This window comes from Podarcis bocagei, assembly GCF_964188305.1.
Source record: "Podarcis bocagei genome assembly, chromosome: Z".
Taxonomy (NCBI): Eukaryota; Metazoa; Chordata; class Lepidosauria; order Squamata; family Lacertidae; genus Podarcis; species Podarcis bocagei.
The window spans coordinates 26,737,492-26,762,391 of NC_138140.1; the positions used below are offsets into that span (position 1 = coordinate 26,737,492).

General features: G+C 43.3%; 1 protein-coding gene across 3 annotated transcripts in view; it reads left to right on the plus strand.

Moving 5' to 3' along the window:
- The window catches only part of CAPN6 (calpain 6), a 66,648-nt gene extending 42,185 nt beyond the window's left edge, over positions 1-24,463 (plus strand). For all 3 annotated transcript variants that reach the window (XM_081179320.1, XM_081179319.1, XM_081179318.1), the window contains exons 7-14: positions 1,253-1,446; positions 2,472-2,549; positions 4,993-5,188; positions 6,456-6,578; positions 7,224-7,426; positions 12,370-12,491; positions 19,501-19,637; positions 21,929-24,463. In XM_081179320.1, coding sequence (XP_081035446.1) covers positions 1,253-1,446; positions 2,472-2,549; positions 4,993-5,188; positions 6,456-6,578; positions 7,224-7,426; positions 12,370-12,491; positions 19,501-19,637; positions 21,929-22,111 — 1,236 coding nt within the window. In that variant the 3' untranslated portion in view covers positions 22,112-24,463. The remainder of the gene's footprint in view (positions 1-1,252; positions 1,447-2,471; positions 2,550-4,992; positions 5,189-6,455; positions 6,579-7,223; positions 7,427-12,369; positions 12,492-19,500; positions 19,638-21,928) is intronic.
- Positions 24,464-24,900: the final 437 nt, after the last annotated feature.

A 24,900-nucleotide genomic window follows, 5' to 3' on the forward strand; every position in this document is an offset into this window, starting at 1 on the left:
TTAATGTGTAGCTTTATAACTCAAAATAGAAAGGTGATGCTACATGTTTTGGTTTTATCAGGTGACTGAGAGATCCTGCGTTTGGATACAGAAAACATTGTTGTACTAAGAATTGCTTTTCGTAATAAAATAAAATTTGAAAAGGAAATGGGTTACAATTCAGGTTGGCAAGTCACCACCAAGATTAATGGAAATCTTTTTCAGTCTTTGCAGCTTTAACAAGAAGGAATAGTGCTATAACTCCTTATGCTGTCATGGAAATGCATGCTGTGTTGTTTGTGAAGAATACAAGTGAATAATTGTTAGGACTGGTGAGAAGCCGATGGGAAATGCCAGTGGATCTCAGTATAACTTATGAAGTGATTCTCTGTGAACTGCAGTTATGGTCAGACATGGTAGATTTGGCGTTAGTTAACACTGATCGTGACTTTTAGAAAACCATTCACTGTTTTGTATTTTTATTATTATTCCCTCACTCACCCACCCACCCACCCCCCAGCTTTAGAATGTTTTGCTTTAGTTGCCGTTATTATTGGTGGCAGCAGTGTGTATAGGAACAGGCAGTCCGGAACATGGACAAGTAAGTAAGAGGAAAGAAGCCTAGAAGCAGAGGTGTGTGGTCAATAAGGACTAGAAAATTCAGTAGATAATTAATGCTCTCCAAAGCTGGGGTGTGTAAATCCTGGCAATGAATCTCAATGACCTGAGATGCTAAGACAACAGTTCCAAACTATCCAAAGTTATACTGTGCTAGAGAGGCAATACACAACATGTCAGAGCATGTGCCCCCCCCCCAAGCAGGTATTTTTTGGGAAGGGGTGAGAGTCCTGCACGGTGCTTTGAAGCACTGCTGGACCAGCAGGCTCGAAGTCAGTGCTGATCAGCAGTGACCTCCAGCCAGTTTTCTGTAGCGATGGGCTGTGTGATAAAGTTCCTTATGGGGAGCTTGGTTGAGCAGCTGAGCCAGCTATGTCTCTACCTGCCCCACCCCTGATGCCACGTATGAAGTCAGATTTGGGGCAGATGGGCATTGGGAGCCAAATTGGCCCGTGAGTCAGAAGTCAGAGGTTCACCACCCTTGCTTTCGAGGATCATAGGACCTTGTGCTAAAGTCAGAACAATACTGGGGTCAGGGGGGCAAAACTGATGAAGGGACCCAGAGGATTACTTAAGAAGAAGGAAATACTAGACTCTGTGATCCTCAAAGACTTTTGAAATCCCTGCATTAATTCATGTTTTTCTTATGCCACAGCCTTTGTCCTCTGATGAATTTGAGGGACAGACTGAAAAGGGTTTGGTCAAAGGCCATGCCTACTCGGTGACAGAAATCCTGAAGATGCCCCTGGAAGAGAAGCGTGTGCCATGGCAAAAGACTAAGAAACTCTTCATGATCAGGTTGAGGAACCCCTGGGGAAAGAGCGAGTGGAACGGTCCATGGAGCGATTCGTAAGCAAAGCATGCTTTGATATTTAGGATATGCTTGTCACTTTTTGAGAGAGGTGCAGACGCTAAAAGAAACACTCTCAAGTGTGGAAACATTTCCAAGGGACACATGAAGACAGAGGCAACATGGTGGTGGCTGGCTCCATTTAGAGCGGGGATTCCCAAACTTGGGTCTCCAGTTGTTTTTGGATTACAACTCCCATCATCCCTAGCTAGTGGGACCAGTGGGTTTTGTCTTGTTTTCTAACTCATGTTACTGCAGAAGCAGAAGGAAATAATTTGGGCAAATATATGTATTTTCAGTCTGTGTTCCTTACAAATTATTTCCTTCTGCTTCTGCAGAATCATCATTAGCCTGGAGATAGAAAACTAGGGCACCCAGGAAAATGGTTGTAAAATAGTCTTCTCCCTGATACGCTAGTTTTGTAGGTTTCTTGTTTTATAGGGAAGACCATCATGGGATCCCCTACTTATGCCCAAAATGATGTATACACATGCAAACACAGACACAAGTGGGCTCTTCCACACTTCCTCTCATCTTGCCACTTTTCTCCTGGGAAACCTACTCTTTACTGCTGAATCAGAGCAAACATCAATCAGATTGCCTGTGGATTGATGTTTGCTTTGATTCAGCAGTAAAGAGGGTTTTTTCCAGGGAAGTCAACCCAAAATTCATTCATTCACTCATTCGTACATGATTCTCCCCCTCCCTATTTTATCTTCACACCCAGTGAGCTTTATGGCTGAGGGGGGACTTGGTCTTCCAGGTCCTATTCAGGCACTTTAACCACTATGTCATTCTACCTCATTTTTTAAGAAACAATTTTACATGCAGCCCCTGAAAATAGACCAATAAACCTGACAGACATTGAACCTGATTAGCCCTGCCTGGAGATGCTGGGGACTAAACTTAGGTCCTTCTTCATGCTAAGCAGATACTCTACCACTCTGCTTATGGCTCTTCCCTTTAAATATATGTTTATACAAATGAAAGAGCTATTTGATTTAACATTTTTCCTCCCCTTCAGATCAGAGGAGTGGAAAAAGGTGAGCCAAGCAGATCGGAAGAAATTAAGACTCACTATTGAAAACGACGGAGAGTTCTGGTGAGCAATGGTCTCATTAAGGCAGCATTAAGATATTTATATGTCAAGACAACCGAAAGGCCCATAACATTTCATAGGCAGGAAGAGGGAAATTAGGGTGAAGGCACTGCTCCAGCCTCCAGCACCACCACTTTCCCATTTCATCCAGCCTCAGCTCCAGGTTTTGGATGGCCTTGGCAAGATACTGCTCATCAGCGAGTCTACTTACTCAATGCCGTGGGTCCTGGTGGCTCTTTTAGGAGGTCCTCTGAATGGTTGGGAGCCCTTGGTGTATGCTCAGCCATGCCAAACTTTGATGCTAGTCCTGACTTCTGCCCATCTCTCTACCTTCCACCTCTGCTATCCAACCCACTCCTTGAAGATATCCCTCTTTTTCTCTCCTCTCACCCCTGCAGTATTCTCCTGTCTAGCCCAACCAAGCACTTTTCTGCCATTCAGTCGCTCTAGCAAACAACTTCTGTCTCTATGGCTGCATTTACTTGGCAGTTTATTCCACTTCCCCAACACTTCCCTGTGAATTTCCACATTATGGTTGAGCTTAGATGGGGTTTTTTTAATGTAAGAGAGGATATATTAATTGCAATTTACCCCTCCAGACACCCACATTTGTGGGTTGAACATATACTGCACAGAGTTTAAAGTCCTATCCTTAGCAGAAAAATGGAGAGCATATAGGATTAGGTTGTGCCTTCTTTTAATTAAGCCCAGCTGCAAAATCAGCTGGCTCCCCTTTTCTTACTCCACTTAACAGAAAATAAGACAACAGACTGAGAAGTCAGTTTAAAATATGATTTACTTGCTCTTAGTCTTAGTCTTCATTCTTGACAGCAGTAAAGTAAATGAAATACTTCCATTTACAGTATTAGCAGCCTCAGGCATGTGCCTGGGAATGGAATAGTTAGATACAGTGGTACCTCAGGTTAAGTACTTAATTCGTTCCAGAGGTCCGTACTTAACCTGAAACTGTTCTTAACCTGAAGCACCACTTTAGCTAATGGGGCCTCCTGCTGCTGCTGTGCCGCTGGAGCATGATTTCTGTTCTCATCCTGAAGCAAAGTTCTTAACCAGAAGCACTATTTTTGGGTTAGTGGAGTTAGCGGATTACATAACCTGAAGCGTATGTAACCTGAAGCATATGTAACCCAAGGTACCACTGTATATGTCTGCTCCCATTGCTGGTCAAAGAGAAAGAGAGAGAGGGAACAGTAAATACTTCCTCAATTGTAACCACTCAAGAGAGGAGAAAATGACATCACACAGAGCCCTCTCTACCAAATTACATTTCTATGGTCTGAGTCTCTGCCTATCAGCAGTTCAGCTCTGTGGTCTTAACTCCATCTCTTGCTGACTTGCAAGAATAGGTGTTGTTAGATCTGGCTGCTAATTTCCCACATTTATACAATGTAAAAGCTACTTGCAGAAAACTAATGGAAGGATAGTGCATGTTTTATGCTCATTTCTGTGTCATTTGATTCCGGAAAAATTGCAGCCTCCTTAGGGAAGTGATAAAGTTTGCAGTGACATCATACCAGCATACAGTTTTCCCCTGCTGTTATCCTGAGGGAATCATGGGGGAACGGAAGGATGCATGTGCAGAAAGGGTGGGAGTGTAGCAAGGTACAATTGTCATTCTTTGTTGTGCCACACTACGCCCACTGGGATGAATGAAATTTAGCATGACATGCTGGTATATCAGTCCAAAAACCACAGTTCCATAACACCACAGGTGAAAGGAGCATCAGAAAAATGGGACAGAAGTGCAAGCATTATTGTAACCTGTAAAATTATTGCGGTATTCCCCATGCCTGTGTCTGTAACTATGCCCCACCTTTTAGTGTGGGCTTAAGTCAGAGAGATAGCAGCAGAAGGGAAAGTGCTGTTTCTACCAATTAGATACATGCTTGTGTAGTAGGTGAGTTGCGGGTCTGGTTGTTTCTGTTGTATTTCACATCTGCTAAATTACCTAAATAATAATTGTTCTGTTTTTAAATATATTGACTAAATGAGATGTCCCGAGCATTGAACATCCCACATTTTTCTTACTTGTTTCTTTTCTTTTTCTGGAAAGCCACGGAGTGATGCAGGGTAGGGATTTGAAGTGCGCCACAGTGTGTGTGTGTGTGTCTCTGTGTTGTGCATTTCAAATCCTTTCCTTGCCCATGTCCTATGCCACAATCCTGCGACTCTCTAGGCCAGTGGCTCCCAGTTAGCTAAGTACTGTGGACCCTCTGTTTTTCAAAAGCCAAGCCATGGAGCCCCTACTTTCGAAAACATGGATATTTCTGTTGTAGTTTCGTTATGTGAATGGTGCCACCATACCCTCCAGAATGTCCCAGTGCAAAACTAGGATGTTCATCTTCTGAGAGGAGCACGGTGCCCCAAAACACATGTGTTATCTGTCCACAGGAAATTCAACTGTATTTTTTTCTACTCTCTGAGTTAGGATGTCGTTTGAAGACTGGTGCAAAAACTTCACCGATGTTGATGTCTGCCGGATTGTGAACACGTCCTTTTTTAGTATACATAAGACCTGGGAAAAGAAAATGATTCGTGGAGAGTGGAAAAAGAATCGAGACCCAATGTTAAACCGCGCTGGGGGGTGCTTAAATAACGCAGCCACCTTCTTCCAAAACCCACAGGTTGGAGCACAGTTATACTTGCTTTCCCCCCCTCCTTCACCAGTGTTAAACTTATATGGAAATAATTACGCAGCAAAGCAAAGCTGAGCCGACAGTTTTCCTGCCATGCCTTTCAGCTTCAGATTTAGGGACAGGAAGAAGGTACTGCTCCCAAAACTGCTTTATGTTTTTGCATCACAGCCAGTTTGCCAGTACCGGGTGGAAGTACTAGTCCAGTGGTTTTCAACAAGCGTGCTGTGGCACGCTGGGGGGCCTTGAATGATGGTCTGGGGTGCCGCAGGTAACACTGACCTCTGTCCTTTCATTCCCTCTCTCCTCTAATGCCAAGGCAGTTTGCAGCTGCCTTGCTGCTGCCACTGCTGCCTCCCAAGTTAAGGTGCTGACCTCATGTTCACCTTTGGTCAGTTTCCATTGGTCCACTAAGGCTGGGGGCATCCTCTGCCCAGGCCCCTGTGAGGCAGCATGAGGAGGTACCTCTCTTTGGGGCAGGAGGGGCAGCTCAGAGACCAGGGGTGGAAGCAGTGGCTGCCCGGAGGACTCCCAAGGAGAGGAGAGGATGCTGAGGGAACACTCCACAAGGGAGGGTATTTGAAAAAGGGTGAGAGGCTGCCATAACTGGGCTTCTGAACCCCACAGGGGTGCTGCAGAAAGAATGTAGTTGGTCAAGGGAGCTGTGGGCTCAAAAAGGTTGAAAACCTCTGTACTAGTCTAATTCTGATTTAGATAGCTTTATCCTGTGGTTACCCATAAATCTAGTTTGTTCCATTTCTATATCATCATCATCTTCAAGATCTTCATCATTCTATTCTATTCTGATCTGATCTGATCTGATCTATATTAGAGGCATTTGGAATGTTATTTGTGAAGGTCAAGTCTGCTCCCTACATGCAGCCTATATCCTGCAAAAACTGAGGGCACAGATCACTGGTGTTTGCCCATTGAACATGTGAAGGTGAAGGGCAGGGCATAGGGGCACAATTCTAATCCCAACCCAATGCAGTTTAAGGGGGAAAGTGTACAGGACTAAAAAGGAGCTCTGGATTTAACCCAGGAGGATATGACCGGTCTTGTGAGCATGATAATTCCCACAATGTTCATTTGTTTGTGGAGTGACTGCCGTGCATAGGACTTTGGAACAGGCAGCACCCCAATCCTGTGATAATCCATTGTTAACAACTCAGCTACAGGCATTGTTTACAGCAGCGGCTGCTCCGCTACTGAGCCACAGCCCTCCCCTCACCCTGTGCTCCTCTTCCTTCTCTTTAAGTATATCTTTGATGTCAAGAAGTCTCAGGACAAAGTGATGATCTGCCTGCAGCAGAAGGACAAGCGCATTTACAAAAGAGAAGGGAAAGGGGACAACTTGGTTATTGGCTTTGAAATCTTCAAGGTAGGTGTCCATGCTGCATGCCAAAGCTGTTGGAGTTTGGTAAGAGCATAAGAACATAAGAAGAGCCTGCTGGGTCAGGCCAAACACATACTACCTGCTACTAGAGAAGAAGCAGGAAGGCCTGAAGGGAGGTAATCTACTTTACCAGTAAGTAGTTACTAAAACAGAAGGAATCAGTGCCACACACATATTTGCACACATGTTGGTTCAGCTAGCTTATTGCAAGCATTGCTGCATCACTCCCAGCGAAAGCATAGGTATAGGTAGACATAGGCAGAAGGTAGGTCATGATCTACTGGTACATCTATGAGTGATTTATAGTAGAGGTTTCCTACTCGCAAGGTGACCTTTTCCATGTGCAGGCTTTTGTACAACGTGGCTGTGAGCTCAGTTCAGTTCTGATACCAAAAACGAAATCCTTAGTGCACTTTGTGACACTCAGTTCTTCAATTCAAATGGTGTGACTTTTGCACCAGGCGTTAGTTAAGAGAGCAAGTGAAAACACACAAAAAACACCTCTGCTCTCCACCTCTGCTCTATCTTTATCTTTATGCCTGTTTGAAGTCACAGCATAGGATCTACCTCACTCTCATGTTGTGTTAGATTGCTCTATGCTATGCAATGCCATCTGCTTTCTAACCTTAGGTTGAGGCCAACAGAGAGTATCGAATGCATAAAGTGACAGTGCAAGAGAAAATGGCAACTTCCATGTACATTGACAATCGCATGGTATTTTCGAAGTTGTGCCTCAAGGAAGGCCGGTATGTCCTGATCCCAACCACCTTCAGACCTGATACTGAAGCTGAATTCATTCTGAGGCTGTTCACAGATGTGCCATCGGAGCTCAGGTACTACGACTACTTGAAGATGACAGCAATTTTCCCTTCCCATTTCTCCCCAGCTTGCATGAATAACATGCTCATCTGTCTTAGACCAAGGAAGCAAAAGATTCAAAGAGTGATGATGAGGGAGACAGGTGTACAACACACTTCGGTGGGGAGCACTGACATGATGACTGCAACAAGGGGTGCACCCATTTCTTGTGAGGATGACATTCACTGTGGTTTCAGGGATCACATTGCCTGCAACCTTTGTGCTTTTGCCCCATGCCAGTTTACAACCACTCTCATTTCTCTCAATTGCAATATTTCCCAAGGGGCAGTATTCAATGTGAAGCTGCCGTGGGGATGGAGATGCATTCTTTTCACCTCCAGATTCCACACAGTAGCAAATAGTTCTACACAGTGGCGTAGCGTGGGTTGTCAGCACCCGGGGCAAGGCAAGTAATTTGTGCCCCCTAACCCGTGGATTTGTGCCCCCTAACCCTAACCCCCAGATGTTGCGCCCGGTGTGGCCGCCCCCCCCTGCACCCCCCACGCTATGCCACTGGTTCTACACCCATTCACAAAAGGATGCAAGATTGCCTTTCTACTGGTGTTTGATACTATCATTTATTGTTTATCATTCTTTTTCCTTTATATAAGTGTCAAATAGAATAAAGTGTTCTTCCTTTTGTGCATTTATGTTTTCATTGGCTTTCCTGGTGTACAGATACAAATTAGGTCGAACAGTGGAACATGACAGATTTGATATACCTCTTATCGAGCTGGAGAATGCCTCCTTTCCCCATATCAGAACAGTGGTGTGTCCTCAGTGAGGTCCCATTCGATTCTGATGGGCTGTGCCTAGAAGATATTCTGAACACACATATCACATGGTCTTTGTGTTCCCAGCTTCTAAAGAATTAGTATATGCTTAAATGCAAAGTGCTCAAGAGGAAGATACCTATGCAGTGTTGCACACATCCAGGTTCTTGCAATCAGAATGTTGCATTAAAAATTCAAAAACAGAAAAGAAGAAATGTTGCAGAATCTGTAGCGTGCTATGCTGACATGCTAATGAACCATGCTTAGTAGCTGAGCACCCAGTTTTAATGAGGCATGGGGTGTGTGCTATTTCCTACAGCAGAGTTTAAATTGGGTCTTACTATCTTTTTGTCATGGGACCACAAAAGGGAGAAGCATTTCTTGGTTATATCTCATAGAGATATATGTGCCTTACTCATGTATGGTCTATTTCTGTATTGACTGCAATTCCCTGTAAGAAGCACATATTTTTGTATGCTCAGCAGTGGTCATGCTCCAGGGGTGCCCTCAGGAGCTTAGCATCCCAGACCCAGGAGGCATGAGTCTCTCTCATCAAAGCACTGAAGGCAGGCTTGCAGGAGCAACACAGTCCAAACAAGCCGAACTCAATCACAGAAAATAGTCTAGGTCCAAATGTGAGTGAATATTGCTGGAAATTCAGCAAGGTGGGCACCTGGGAATTGGGAGCCAGAGCCCCATGTTATTTCCAGCAAGTGGGGGGCTCAAGAGGGTGGCCTTATATAAGCTGTCTTTTTAGACCACGTCCTAATCACTGCTGCTGTTAGTGAAAGAGCTCCAGTGATCGCTCACTCATGACTAGTGTGATGGCTCTGGGGTTGTAGACACATGTTCTGCCATTGCTCTTCAGGCTAGACTTGGAGCTTTCTGACACCAGCATTCTTGAGGATGTGGGTGGCCCTGCCTCCTCCTCTGACAGCTCAAGAGACTCTTCAGCAGGCCTCAACTTGGATGGCCCCTCAAGGGGATCATCTGCAGCAGCTTCAGGGTCCTCAAGGCCCTTAACATGTGGGGTGTCTGGCTAAGAGGACTAAAAATCCTCTTGGGGCTAAAAATAACACCTACACGTGAGCAGCTGCTTGTATTTAGGTGCTCTGCACAATCAGGACAGCTGGGACCAATGGTTCATCCTGGGGGGGGAGTGGCAAGTGGGGTGCTGTGGGGCCTGGTGTTCAACATCTTTACAAATAATTTGAAGAAATTGAGGGATCAGGATTCAGGGTGGCTTTAACATATTGAAGGACTGGGCCAAAACCATTTTTTAAAGTCCCATTTCAGTAGGTACTAATTCAAGGTTCTACACACAGGCAGGAATACTAGGATGCACAAATACAGAGTGGGAGGGGGGCACCTGGCTTGACAGAACACATGAAAAGGATTTAGGGGGTCCTAGTAGCTTCAGATGGGTGAACAGTATGATACAGCAGCAAAAAATTAGTTAATGTTATTCTAGACTGCATCAACACTAATATAGTGTTCTGATCAAGGAAAGGAGTAGTACAGTGCTATTCTGCCTTGGTCAGACCACACCTGGAGTCCTGTGTCCAGTTCTGGGCATGACAACTTAAGAAGAATTTCAACAAACATGTTCAGAGGAGGGTGTCAAAGATGACCAAGCACCTGGAAATCAAGCCTTGGGAGTTGGGAACGCTTACCCTGGAGAAGAATGAGGCTCATCCACACTTTTGCTTCTCCCATGCATAAGAAAGCATGAGTGAGATTTTTTTCTGTTTGCCCTGCCGCTTTCTCAGGAAAACCTGTTCTTTAGCACTAAATCACAGCAAACGTCAAATCACAGAAAACTCCATTGATGTTTCCTCTGATTCAGTGGTAAAGACCAGGTTTCCCCTGTGGAAAGTGGTTAGAGAAGCCATAGTTAGGATGAGCCCAGAGAGATGTTATGATAGCCATCTTCAAATATCAGAAGGGCTGTGGCATAGAAGATGGAGGAAGCTTGTACAGTGGTACCTCAGGTTAGGTACTTAATTCGTTCTGGAGGTCCGTACTTAACCTGAAACTGTTCTTAACCTGAAGCACCACTTTAGCTAATGGGGCCTCCTGCTGCCGCCGCGCCACCAGAGCACGATTTCTGTTCTCATCCGGAAGCAAAGTTCTTAACCTGAAGCACTATTTCTGGGTTAGCAGCGTCTGTAACCTGAAGCATATGTAACCTGAAGCGTATGTAACCTGAAGCGTATGTAACCTGAGGTACCACTGTATTCTGTTGCTACAGAGGGTAGGATTCAAATTATAAGAATGGAGATTACTACTATTACAGTATTATTATTAATATTATTATTATTATTATTTATTACCCTTCACTCTAAGGTCCCCAGATAGTTTACAGCTTTAGAGTCGAATAATGAAACAATGTAAAATGGCTTGCAGTCATAAAAATAAGGTGGGTAGCACCCTTACCTTTCCCGCCCCGACCTGGCCACAGTTATCCATGCGACGGTCACCTCCAGGCTTGACTACTGTAATTCGCTCTACGCAGAGCTGCCCTTGAAGCTGTCCCAGAAACTCCAGCGGGTGCAGAATGCTGCAGCGAGACTCCTCACATGGTCTCTGCCATAGGAGCATATTCACCTGGTGCTTTTCCAGCTGCACTGGCTCCCGGTGGAGTACAGGGTCAGATTTAAGGTGCTGGATTTGACCTTTAAGGGATGCGGGTGGCACTGTGGGTAAAACCTCAGCGCCTAGGACTTGTTGATCGTAAGGTCAGCAGTTCGAATCCCCGCGGCGGGGTGAGCTCCCGTCGTTCGGTCCCAGCTCCTGCCCACCTAGCAGTTCGAAAGCACCCCTATGTGCAAGTAGATAAATAGGTACCGCTTTATAGTGGGAAGGTAAACGGCGTTTCCGTGTGCGCCACTGGTGCTGGCTCGCCAGTTGCAGCTTCGTCACACTGGCCAAGTGACCCGGAAGTGTCTTCGGACGGCGCCGGCTCCCGGCCTCTTGAGCGAGATGAGCGCGCAACCCTAGAGTCGGTCACGACTGGCCCGTACAGGCAGGAGTACCTTTACCTTTACCTATTTGACCTTTAAAGCCCTTCACGGCCTAGGACCCTCGTACCTACGGGACCGCCTCTCCCGGTATGCCCCACGGAGAGCCTCAAGGTCCATAAATGGCAACACCTTAGTGGCTTGTAAGACAGAGGGTCTGTAAGACAGAGTTGTTCCACCTGGCCTTTGGCTTGGAGCCAATTTGATTCCTTCCCCCTCTTTCTTTTTTCTTTTTCCTTTCTCCTCCTGTGACGAGGCTGCATTTTAATATTTTAATGTTGTATTTTAATCTTGTTTTTAAGTTGTATTCATTCAACTTGTTTTTATTATTGCTTGTTAGCTGCCCTGAGCTGAGCCCAGCCTTGGCTGGGGAGGGCGGGGTATAAATAAAAATTATTATTATTATTATTATTATTATTATTATTATTATTATTATTGGTGGTGGTTAGCACTTACAAGGAAAAATCACTCATAAAGTAGTACAGGGTGGGTTAGAAACCAGACACTTTCTCTGCCCGGTTGGTGGCCATTATTGCACATGAATGGAGAACACCATATTGGTTGCATCAGCACAGATCTGGGCTTCCTGACTTTGTTAGAACTATGCCCATGCGTGTCCTGTCTCCTTTGGTTCATGGAAACTATGATGATATGATATGCAAGAACCCTCTTGAAGAAATGACAGAGACAGTAAACAAACATGACTGAAGATCATATAATAGAATATAAAAAAGGTTAATACTTACCTGGCTTCTGCCAAGAGGAGGCAAGGAGGACGGATGTCCTCATTTTCTCATTTTACAAATTTTAATGTGCTCACTTAACATGTATTACTGCAAAATCAAGAAAAATATTTTTGGGAGGGCAGAGCTAAACATCAGACTCCACAGCACACCTGTATTATTTTGTGGCATGCAATACCAGAAATGCCTACCGCTGGTCTTGCCCCATTTCCTTCTCAAGGAAACAAAGTGCCAAACCTACAATGTTTGTATTATTTGTCCATAAGCATCAAAGTATCTGGTGGCATCAAAGTAAGGGAGGCAAAAGTTCAATATTCCATATAGAATCTGGTATTAATCCACCAGTCATTCCTACCTGATACATTTTATCTTGGTGTTCCAGGGAGCTTACACTGCATCGACCCAGGGGCGCCTGCCTGGACATCCTACGCGGCTTCGTTGCGAGGGTGTCCCAAGTTAAAGTCCACTCTGTGTCACGTCTCAGATGTCAGGACCCATATATTGGTAAGTGCAAAGGGTTAATCCAAAAGTACAGAGTTAGTAAATTATTCAAATGACCTGAACATTAAAATTCAATTTCCCTTAATCTACGGAAACACTGTGCTGTCAGATAAAACTAGCAGGTGAGCTTAAGATTAAGAAAGGGAACTAAGATTTAAGAGAGCTGTACAGCATGTTCTTAGAGAAATCATTCCTGTCGACTTAGTGAATAAACAGAGATGAAACATATTAAAAATCCTGGAATGAAGCTAAAAGTCAGATGTTGCAGTCTGAACTTTAGATATCTAAACCTGACCTAAAATTGCAGTTTCAGGTGGGATTTCACTTTGTAAGGCACACACTCATTAACAGTGCTATTTTTCTAGAAAAAGAGGTGCTGGAACTCACCATGAACGCCTCCTTTGTCCTCTTATAATGGAGGTGCAGGAACTGAGTTCTGGTGACTTCCATCTGAAGAAAAGCCCTGTCCATCCATGGTCCATACTTAGCTCTGGGCAATGGAAGGTTTGTTTCAAGGTGATTCTGTTTTGTTTTGTTTTTATAATCATATTTATTAAAATTTCCAATAATAACAGGATAGAAAAAATAGAAAAGATAAAGAAGAGAAAGAAAAAGAAAGACCAATTTTAAACCCTTATTTTCATAACCTTCTTTCTGGGACTCCCTCCTTCCCCTCCCGACTGTATTCCCCTTTCCCTACGTTGGTTCCACAAGTTCTCATTCCCAATTTAAACCTAATATGTTGTACCTATTAGCCAATTTAAATTACAATCTTAACATCACTCCTCATCTTTAACAAAATAGAACAAAGATTTTTCCCCCAAGATCTGCCCCGTTTCCTTCCACGAATTCCCCCTTTTTTTTCCAAAACGTGTTAAATCAAAATACCAAAGTTATATAGAAAGATAAAAGATAGAAGAAGATTCCAAAAGTTGGTTACATAGCCTTTGGATTCTAGGATTCCCCCTCCCTTCCCCGGTTTGGATTCCCCATGTCCATCAGTCTGTATGTTGTCAGCCTGCAGGTCTCAAGTCCACAGCCAAATTTTCCTCAATCCATCTTGCCGGTTTTCTTTGAATTTGCTTGTTTTGATAATGTTTAATTTCAAAAATCCAGTCTAATAGAGGCCTTTAATTTCCCTTGGTCATTGTTGCTCCTCCCATTGTTCTTTCCGTGGCGTAGTTGGTCCTTTGCTCTTTTGTTTCTTACTTTCTCAGGTTTCTGTCTTGTTCAGCTGCAAAACCATTCTTATTCGAAATCTAGTATCTCTACAGAGGTTTGTTATTCAGGAACAAAAACTTACGTCCAGTTCCTACCTTGCTTCAATAGAAAGATTCTATTGTGTTGTCACCTCTGTAGACAAAACAATATTTCAGTTTTGCTACTTTCCCAGGGGCTAAAACCAGTACACATCCCGGAGTAGTTTTCCACATACGCCACTTGTAATGTCCCAAAGCCCCTCTAGGGGGGTTGCAGTAACTTTGTGTCCTCTAATCCAAAAGTCAAGTTGTTGTTTCTTTTTCCCCCCGACATTTTGTATCCATATTTATATCCAATTGTAACAAAATTAACCAGCAAAATACTTGTAACAAAGTCCTCTTTATATTCTCAAGATTTGACAGCTACTTTGACAGCTGTCAAACTCTCCATCTCTCTCCGCCAGGTTCTCCGAATCGCCCCGGTTCCCAGGGGGGGGGGTTGCCTTTTCCCTCTCACCCTCGACTTTTCTCCTCCAGCACAATTCTTGTAGTATCCCATCGTGGAATTGATATTTTTTGTCAGCAATAAACTTCTGAATCGATCTTGGTTTCTCAGTCCTTGTTTTAGCATGTTTACAATCAGTTTCAAGGTGATTCTGAGCTCGCCCACACTGCCACTTGTCCCATGCCTAGAATGCATATGTCCGAGCATTTTTGCCTTTGCCCTGCCACTTTCCTCCAGAAAACCCATTTGTTCTGATCATATAAATAAAATCTTTGAGGGGGCTTGGCCCTCCCAAAGCTGATGGGCATTGCCATTCAAATGGTGTGTGTGTGTGTGTTTGTGTGTTTGTTTGTGCGTGTGTGTGTGCGCGCGCGCGCGCCAGTGCCACATCTTGTGATTGATAATGCAGGGCAAGGCTTACCTGCTCCCCCCCCCCCATATTTCATTCAAGTTGGCGTCCCAGGTCAGAACTTAAAACACAGGTTGTCCCAGGAGTAAGTGGCAGAATGGATAAGCACTCAATGGGGCCTTTTGCAATTTATTCTAGCCACTTCCTGGGTTCACTCCCCCGTGGTTTTCATGAAATGAGATGATCGTGTGCATGGAATTGTCCAGAGACTAACACGCACTTCTTCTCCTTTCATGATAGCTGTTTGGGTAGATTGGAGTGGCAGAGGGCAGTCTGTGCTGAATAGAGCATTGAAGAGGCAACAGCTGACTGCAAATAATAATAGTAACACATGTCTAGAAAGCATGGGACAAACTAAAAGCATGAGACAAGCGGAAGTGTGGACAAGCCGTCTGTCTGAACCCAGTCTTGATTAATTTCTCAGGCTCCTTTTAAACTTAGCGTATATGAAAGGAGGATACTCACTTGAAAGTCAAGCAGCGCCCTCTGCTGCCTATTTGTTAACTGTACTTTGCCTTTGGACATTTGACGCTAGAGAAGCGCTGGAACCTATGCAGGTTTCTTTTTTAGCCATTTGTTGCTTGGGTTGCTCGCTAGCCTGATTTAAAGACTGAACGTCAAAAGCCATAGAGGTGGGATAATATGTGAAGAAGGCATATTCAAAATAGCTTTTGTTGAGTTTTGGAAATGCACACACAGACACATCTCTCGTAACATTTTATGTAATTTCATACTGAATGAATGATAAATGAGAGTAATCAATATTTGGCCATGTGACTTACATCAACTTATTTCGAATTTCTTAAAATCCACCGATTGATAACATAGTTTGTTCAAAAGGAGCGGGGAGGAAATCTGCATCATGTACCATATTTTTTGCACCATAACACTCACTTTTTCCCTCCTAGAAAGTAAGGGGAAATGTCTGTGCGTGTTATGGAGGAAATGCCTACGGGTGGCATGCCTACGGATTTTCCTCCTCTAAAAACTATGTGTGTGTTATGGTCGGGTGCGTGTTATAGAGCGAAAAATACGGTAATTCAGTTGCCGTTGCACCTAATGCCTTTCAACTCTTATGCCAACCTTCCTTGACAACCTTGGAACAATTTGAATAGCCAGAGACTCCTTGGCAGTTTTTCTTGACAAATACCAGTAGTCAGTGTTCTGCAAATGCTCTGAAAGAGTTTAAGCATAAATGGCATTCAGCATAGCATCCAGATGTTATGTATGCATGTATATATCGAAGCAAGGCCAATCGGAAGTGGCAGGAGGAAGGTCATCTGGCCTGGGGCCTCAAGCTCAATGGCAATACCAGATTTAGACACTTGTTAATTTTTTGGCATTTGGTAGATTTTGCAACCTTTGCAATGGCTTCATGTGTTTGCCTAAGCCCTAGCAGAACAGAGAAACAAAGGGGTCGGTATAAAAAGAGAAAAGCAGAAGAGCCTCTTAAAAAGCAGTGGAATTTTCTCAGCTCAGGCTGCTAAATCATTATTTTTAGAGCCTTCCTCCCCTGCCCCCAGCACACACATGAAACATTTTTCTTTTCACATTTCCCGAAGGGGTGTGTGTGTGTGTGTGTGTGTGACAGAGGCGGACGGATTGAGAGAGAGGACTGATTATTTCTCAGCTCCTACTACGGTGCTGACAGATCAATAAAACAAACACCTCTGGCTGCCAAGTGCTGGGTATGGGATTTGCAAGCACCAAGCCACGTGGAACACAGGGGTATTTAAAAGCCTATTACTTAGATTTACAGCTAGTACTTGTAGTCACTGAACAGCAAAATGGCATTCAGTGCCTAGCAGGGCTATTCTGAATAATTTGCCAGTGTTGACTTTCAGGTCCAAGAAACTCAGCCGTGAGAGAAATTTCTCTCCATTGTGTGAATATCCACTTTTTTCAGCACCATTGTTCCTCCTCCCTCACTGCTGCTGGTATTTCACCACCATTTTTTCTGACTACTGTGATTTCTCCTGTTGAATAGTGGGTAGACATGGCAGACGACACAGCGATTTCTCCAAAGCAGCTCTTTATTTTTGTAAGCTGGAACAGAACTGAACAGCAAACAGCTCAGCCGGCCTGCTTTTATAGGCAGCCGGCTGTCAACATTGTAGCAACAACAACCCAGGGTTTCCTGCTTAAAGTAACCGACATGGACCTGAGTGAAAACTATCTACAGTATCCCCCTGCTGGCCCAGGGTGAGAACTTCAGTACATAACACCTCCCTTCTGGATTAGCTGTGCAGCTAGTCCTCTGTGTACCTGAATGTGAAAACACCGGAGTGTGAGAGCCTTCTCAGATTCATTTAGTAAGGAGTTTGACATCCACAGGGCCACCACAGAAAAGACCATCTCCCCTGCTGGCCTACAAACAACGAGGGTTTCTGTTGTTGATCTTAATATATGGGCAGGTCGAGAGCCATGAAATGAGAGACAGTGTGGTGTGAGTGGTTAGAGCATCAGGCTAAGACTTGGGTGATCAGGGTTCAAATCCCCTCTCAGGCATGAAGCTCACTGGGTGATCTTGCCTCTTAGCCTAACATGCCACAACTCCAGGCCCCCAGGTCACCCAATGTGTGTCATGGCTGAGTGGGGATTTGAACCCTGGTCTCTCCCAGGTCCTAGTCCAACACTTAAACTGCTGCACCACACCGGCTCTTAATGATAGGCAGGTGTGAGTTTGAGGCCCTGCATATTCTCTCTCTCTCTCTCTCTCTCTCTCTCTCTCTCTCTCTCTCTCTCTCACACACACACACACACACACACACACACACACCAGGAACCCAAACTAGTTTTGCTGAAAAGGCCAACCCTTCTCCTTTTTCCACATGATGCCACCAGAAGCTCATTCCCATCAAGTCCATGTGCTCGGAAAGAGTGTGATTCCACGCAGCATTTTAAATGAAGACTCATCTGTCAAAGGACAGCAGTGTTTGGCCAGAGCTCTTATAAATCCCCCTTAACAAGAGTTCTACCTACTCCTTGCTGCTTCCAGGTTGTAAAATTTAAAAAATCCACTTCAGACCCAATGAGCCATAACATCCTCTAATCTAATCAGTACTGAGCAATAAGACAAGACACTCCAGTGGCCAAGTCGGTCAGGGTTTTATTTTCCCCTCTTCTTGTGCGAGGCCTGTTCAAAGTGCTTATTCAAGAGGAAAATGATCAAGACAAGGAGATGCTTATGTCTGGCTGTCATTGAAAAGCCCTGTTGCGGTGGCAGCATTCAAAGACATTGTCCAAGGTTAGTTTATGCATCTGCAATAACTGCCTTCTCGTGGGCTAAAGGTCGCATGGCTCCTGACTTAACAAAATGAACCTCTGCTTTTTAATGGTTTATGAGGCTCCTTTCATCTGTTCCTGAAGACTAGGAATGGTAAGCTTCCTTTAATTTCTGTTGAGCACCTTGTTATTTATTCATACCATTCATGAATTGCTCCCTATGAGGCACCTCAGAGCGATTTATGCATATGTAAAACACACACAAACACATCAGTTAAAATAATTGCACATATAAAAAGAACTTAAAAACAAAAAATAAATACAATACAATTAAAAACAGCAAAAACAATTATGTGTATTCAATCAAAATCCAGTGCAATACAGATAGACAAGTTCCCCTACAAGTCTTGTTGAAAGAGGAAAGTCTTCAACAAGCGCCTGTCAAATATTTAGCAGGAGTGTGAGTGTCACCACATTAAAGACCTAATTCCAATATTGTGATAAGATGGTATCTACTGGGTACCCTTGAGATGATCAATTGACAAAGTGAGATGATCATTTGACAATGTATGGGATAGGGTGACTTTTTGGTGTCCTGTTCTCAAGTTGTATAAGGCTTTGTATTCCAGCACCTTGAACTTAGTCTAGTAGCTAATTGGCAACCCATGCAGTTATTTCAGCAGTGGAGTAATATGGTTGTGATATTCCTGTAAAGCCCTACTTGCTTCAGTCCAAACCATCTGAAAGACTGTATTCCCTCATTTGAACCTGCCCTAGTTTTGACATATTCAGAATATTGTAGGCGGAAGGAGTGTCTGGGTGAAAATCAGGGGGGAAAGGTCCAGGGAAATCCGGACATATGACAAGCCACGTTGGCCATGTAGTTTTGCTGCTTTTCCTTAAAAAATAGCTCAATGATGGGGACATAGGAGAGGGCCTCAGTACTGCCTGTTCCCAGACTTTGCAGCTCTTTTCCTAGAGAAGCTAAACTAGCTCCCTCAATGTTGTCCTTCTGCCAGCAAGTGAAGACTTTATTCTTCCAACAGGATTTTGGGAATTGGCTGCTTTTAATGAAAGGGCTGGTGCCACGCTGTTCTTATTTGCATGGTTTTAATAGACTTTATATGTGTATATTAGTTTTACTTCTATAAATATTTAATTACTTTTTAATTATTGGGTTCTCCCTCCCCCCCATGCTTTTAGCCGCTCTCATTTTTATATGAAAGCTGCCTTAAGTCCTGTCAGGGAAAAACAGCGGGATATATAAATAAATATATAATGATATTAATAATGATTTACCCACCCCAGTGAGCTGTCTAGCTGGCCTGTTTTTTCACCAGTTGCATCTTCTTGTACCATGCATCTCAGGGCATTGTCTGAGGCCATGTGATGCAGCCACGTTGCTGAAACTAAGTCCATGCTTGGCTGGGAAAGTATACTACCTTGAGTGTCATGATGGAAGGAAAGTGAATCTGAAACAGATTTAGGAGTTGCAGGGTGGTGCACAGGGAAAGAAGACGGTAGGAATGTTCCATTGTGCTAGCAAAAATGTTTAGGTGGCTAGTCCCTATGTTTCTTTGGTATATGGCTGAATTCATATAGTGGCAAAGTGTCTATATTGCATTAAATGAATGATGGTGGTGATGAAAGTGGAACAACACTGTCTTTTCCCAGGAGCAAATCCCTACATTGTCATCAAGTGTGAGAATCAGAAAGTTCGTTCTCCTGTGCAGAAGAGCACCCTCAGTGCTATTTTCAATACACAAGCCATTTTCTACCAGAGGAACATTGCAAGCCCGATTGTTGTCCAGGTAAGAGAAATTATTACATTCCTACTTGTACCTGCTTTCTACTAGTTTCTTTCCTTCTCTTTCTTTTGTTTTCTTAAATTTCTATGGAACCCACAGCAGGGTAGCAGACATTAGTTATGTTATTTTAAAGTATTTCTAAACTGCTTAAAAGTTTAAGCATTTCTGAACAGCATACAATAGTACAAATCAACTTAAAACAATATAATAAAAACAGAACTCCAACAATACAGCTTCCAGTTTAATGGATCATGGAAAGCACAATAATACATCATTAGAGGGTGATTCCCATATAGCCTCCCACCCAGACACTAACCTGACCTAGACCTCTTTAGTTTCAGCAAGGTGATGATTGTATGAGCCTTCATACCAAATCTTGAGGCATGTGACCATAGCCTTGGATGTGCGGGACATTGTGCATGCATTCAATAGGGATTTTTCATTTAATTTTATTGATTTTTACGTGTTATGTTGTTCTAACCTATCTTCCTCCAAGGGGTACTCTTTCCCCTACCATTGTTTTTCTCGTGTCAACCGTTTAAGCAAGACTGTCATGTACTAAGCTTGGATCTTAGAACAATAGGCAGGTAGGAGCCTAGAATGCAACAACCTGATTGGCCTGCAGGAGCAGCTCAATCAGACCCCAGGAGGAAGTTTATCAACCTATTAGGCCCGTAGAAGCCTAGAATGCAACAACTGATTGGCCTGCAGCAGCAGCCCAATAAGGCTCCAGGAGGGAAACATAATCAACCAATCAGACGATACTCATTGTGTAAATAATGTATATAAAGCCTGAGTTCAGGGGGAAATTCAACCACTGTTCCTATGAGCTGAAATAAAGAGCATGAAATTACTACTCGACTCTGAGTATATTTCAAAGACTAAATTAAAACTGGTTCAATGTCACTTAGGCTGTGTACACACTATAACTTAAAGCACATTTGAAGCAACCCCCCTCTGGGTAGTGTAGTTTATTAAGGGTTGCTGAGAACTGTAACTCTGTGAGAGGTGAACCACAGTGCCCAGAATCCTCTGATTGTGCTTTAAAAGCATAGTGTGTACACAGCCCAAGTGCGTTTTATGGGTATCCCCAGTCCTACAGAAGGCCAACATAGTTGATTTACTTACTTGTTACATTCACAGCCTGCTGTATATTATAATAAACATGCTTTTATAAAAGTGTGCTTAATCAGACCAATTTTTTAGTTGGGGGGGGGAATGAAAAAGCAGTTGCAAAACTTCATTCTAGAATGCCCCCCTCCAAATGGTTTACTGCTGTAAAGCTTGCCATAAACACTACCAGAGGCATTTAGTAACAGGTCAGGGTGATTTTTCAATAGGAAACTGGAGTGTGCCTCTGATCTGGACTGGGACTCCCTGCTTTTTCTTCAAATTACAAGTGGCCACCGTAGTACATTTTAACATAATAAAAAAGCAGGTATATTGTGATTGGCTGCAGGGCACTTCCTGCAGCCAATCAGAAGCCGCGGAAGCCCTGTCAGATGTTCGGCTTCGAAAATAGTTCGCAAACTGGAACAGTCACTTCCGGGTTTGCGGCGTTGGGGAGCCAAAATGTATGAGAACAAAGCTGTTTGAAAACCAAGGTATGACTGTAGTAGATTTGCATGTGATAGGAATGGCTGTATGAAACACATGCATTTTAAAAAGCCAGCGGAACGCCAGTGTAGATGGGGCCTTGTATACTCTGTATGTGTATATATGAAGAGAAGGTAAGTGAGAGGAAATTAGGATAACAAAGGATGCGTGTGGTTAGATATACTAAACCTGCATTTTTACTTGGGCAAATCTGTCAGTAACAGTCTGCCAGTAGCAGCAATGGTGCTAGCGAGGAATGGAGAACAGGGGTGTGAAAATGTTCCCCCTTAAAGCATCTTTTCTGTGAGTTTGGGGATGGCTTTCAGGGAAGTGAAAAACACACCACGCATAGTTCCACGATCTGTATGTCTTTGTTAATTCCATCCTCTGCGGCTGTCATATAAGAGGGAAGACCGCTTTGCTGCAGGAGGGAACCTCTAAACAGTTTCAAACGCTTGCAGCCTGTAGCAGCAGCACATAGCTGTGTTGGGGACGCATCTTTCCCATCTGTGCAACAGTGATACACAAAACCCACAGAGGTCAAGGCGAGGTTGAAAGAGGAGAGCTCTTCCAATTGAGGACTTGTACAGATGAACTTTTGACCCTTTCCAGTCGCGGGAAGGGGGAGGGGTGCATGGGGAGGAAAATGCCAGCCCATCTAGCAGCAATTATTTCTCATTTCCTTCCTATCTCTGTAGGTTTGGCACAGCGGGCTCCTTTGCGACAAGTTCATGGGACAAGTGCGGATCTCAGTATCACCCAATTACCCCAGAAGTCTTCAGAAGTTCCAACTCCAGGACAGAGGGAGTCGCGAAGATTATGACATGCCAGGTCACATCACCATCAAGGTTGTTACTAGCGATGACCTCGTGGAGTTCTGAATTCTAAGGGCTGAAAGGCAAGAGTTTCCAGTGAGCATCCGCAATGGGGATGGAGCAAAAGCCATGATTTGCATGTTGGTGTGAAATGCTTTAAAATGCTTGGGGTGTTGTGTCTGGGTCCTACTTGGGCAACAACAAATGGCAAACAAAAGAGAAAGAAGCCGAGAGCAAATGTGCAGCCAAATATATCATTTGTCTTTCTCTTTCACCACACATACACACACACATACAGTATATATCTCCAAACGTATTTTCTATCACAGATAGCAGCTGCTTCCAGGCACTGGCTTCACTAGTGCAATTCACATGAAACCATTATAGCCTCGCAATGCATTTTAGCTGTTCTGCTAGAAAACAGCATTTCATCGGAACTTGGGGAGCTGCCTTATACCAACTATAGCTCAATATGGCCGACACTGACTGGCAGCAGTTCTCTGGGGTTTCAGACAGTGAGCTTCTTCCAGATGCTGGGGATTGGACCTGGGGCCTTCTGCATGCAAAGCAGATGCTCCACCACTGAGCTATGGTCCTTCCTCAACAGCACTGTTGAATATTGCTTCTAATAGTAAGAGTAATAGTAAGAGTAGTTTCCTTTTAGTTGCATTAAGTAAATGCCTAGGTATTTGCTAAATATGACACAAACAATGACAAATCCCAGCATGGGAAAATCAAAGTTCTGGGATGCGAAACACAAGCTTTGCCATTCCTAATCCTAAACTGTGGGGAATGTAGTTTAAAGGATTGCATCTGTCCACATTGGGAAGGTATGCCTGCCTTCTATCTGAGCCAACTGAATTGTATGACAGCTCTTGGGACAGAAAAATGAAAGGAATATGGATATGATAGCGGTTTATTGTACTGAGCCTTTTTTGCACTGTTGCTTTTGTTTTCGATGCCTATCTGTTATCAGTTCAGGATACCATAACACACACGTAACCGTCTGTAAAGAAACATAACATTTATATATAATAAAACTGTAATCGTCATATCAAAAAATTGCAAAGCACAGTTCCTGGTGGCAATAACATATCATATTACTGTTAACCTTCTGTATGTTTTTATTGTCGTAAAGTCCAAAGATTGTCAAGTCCAACAATTACAATGTACAGTTCTTGTTGGCAATGCCATTTCATACTGATGTCTTCCTTCTGCATCGTCCTATGTCTTAAAAGTGTAACAAACAGAACCACTTAGTAACAATAAGGCAGCTGATGATAGACAGTTCTCAGGATACACCCTTGTTTCACCCATTGATTGGGCTTCTTCAGCGACAAGGTTTCCAGGAGATTTTTCAGTAGGTTTTTTCAGACGAAATAGTCCACAGGAACGCAGAAGTTGCCAGTCAGAGATGCTCCGTATGAATGATCATTGAAACTAAACTATATAGGGGCAATCCCTGCAACGGGGAAGGTGCAGGCAATTAGAATTAAGTATTCTTAAAGAGACCTAATTGCAATGATACCCAACCAATACAAATCCAAAAAGTTAAGTATTCCACATCTTCATTTATATACTATTACAACTTTATCAAACTTTTTCAATGAGGCTTAATCATCAATGGATCCCATCTGGCAAATGGTCATTGCGGTCTCCACTCCCTAATATTGATCATAAAAATATAAATTAATCTTAGGAGATTGTAACACCATTAATTACCTAAACACCTGTGTGTTACAAGAAAGGATACCTTCTTTGCAGTAATTCAGACAACACAGGATATCTATAGAAGAAATAAGTAAAGTCAATCAAAGATATTCTAAGTAATAATCAATAGGTACAGGCAATTAGAATCTATCATTCTTAAAGGAACATAATCGCAATAATATCCAACTAGTAGAGATCTAGTACATTATGTTTTTTCCAACTTCATTATTATTTCTTCGCTTTTTAAAGATTTATCCAGTGTAAATTAATCATAAATAGATTCCACTTGCTAAATAGTCATTGCTGTCTCCACTGTTTATATTGCAATAATCAAACTATTAATATGTAACATCATTAATATCATTAATTACATAAATTACATCATTAATTACATAAATTATATCAATAGAAACAGCCATGGCAAATGACTAGGTCAACACACACCACAATTGTCTTGTTACGTAAATCATGTTCAGAGTACCACAACACACACGTAACTGGCTGTAAAGAAACATAACATTATATATAATAAAACTGTAATCATCATATCAAAAAATTGCAAAGCACAGCTCCTGGTGGCAATAACATATCATATTACTGTTAACCTTCTGTATGTTTTTATTGTCATAAAGTCCAAAGATTGTCAAGTCCAACGATTATCTGTTATCAGTGGCAACATCTGAATAAAATGTATGCTTTTATTATTGAGTTGTGTCCAATGGTTGCACGAGTAAAAAATCATTTGTACAACTCTCTCTTCCCCTCCTCCCACCTGCACCTTCCAAAAAACACTCTCCAGAGGGGTGACCCTTCAAAGTGGGGGTTGTGCAGATAGGCAGGGGCATAATCAGCTAGAGGAATCTTCTCAGCAGAAGTTCCACTTGCACAAGATCACTCAACTTTATTTCAGGTTACTTCCTCACTTGCTGGAGCTGGGAATTCCCATTTCCAGCCCCACCCCTAATCCAAGCCACCAAACCTCCTTGGAAAAAAGTATTGCCCCATTCTAGAAGAGCACCCCAAGATCTGCACATTTCCAGGCAAAGGTGCCTTTGACCCAGGCCCAGCCCACGAGTGTGGAAGCCTCCAGGGCCGGCCCAATGCCCAAATAAAGATCTACATCAGGATCTGCTGCACCTGGGGAT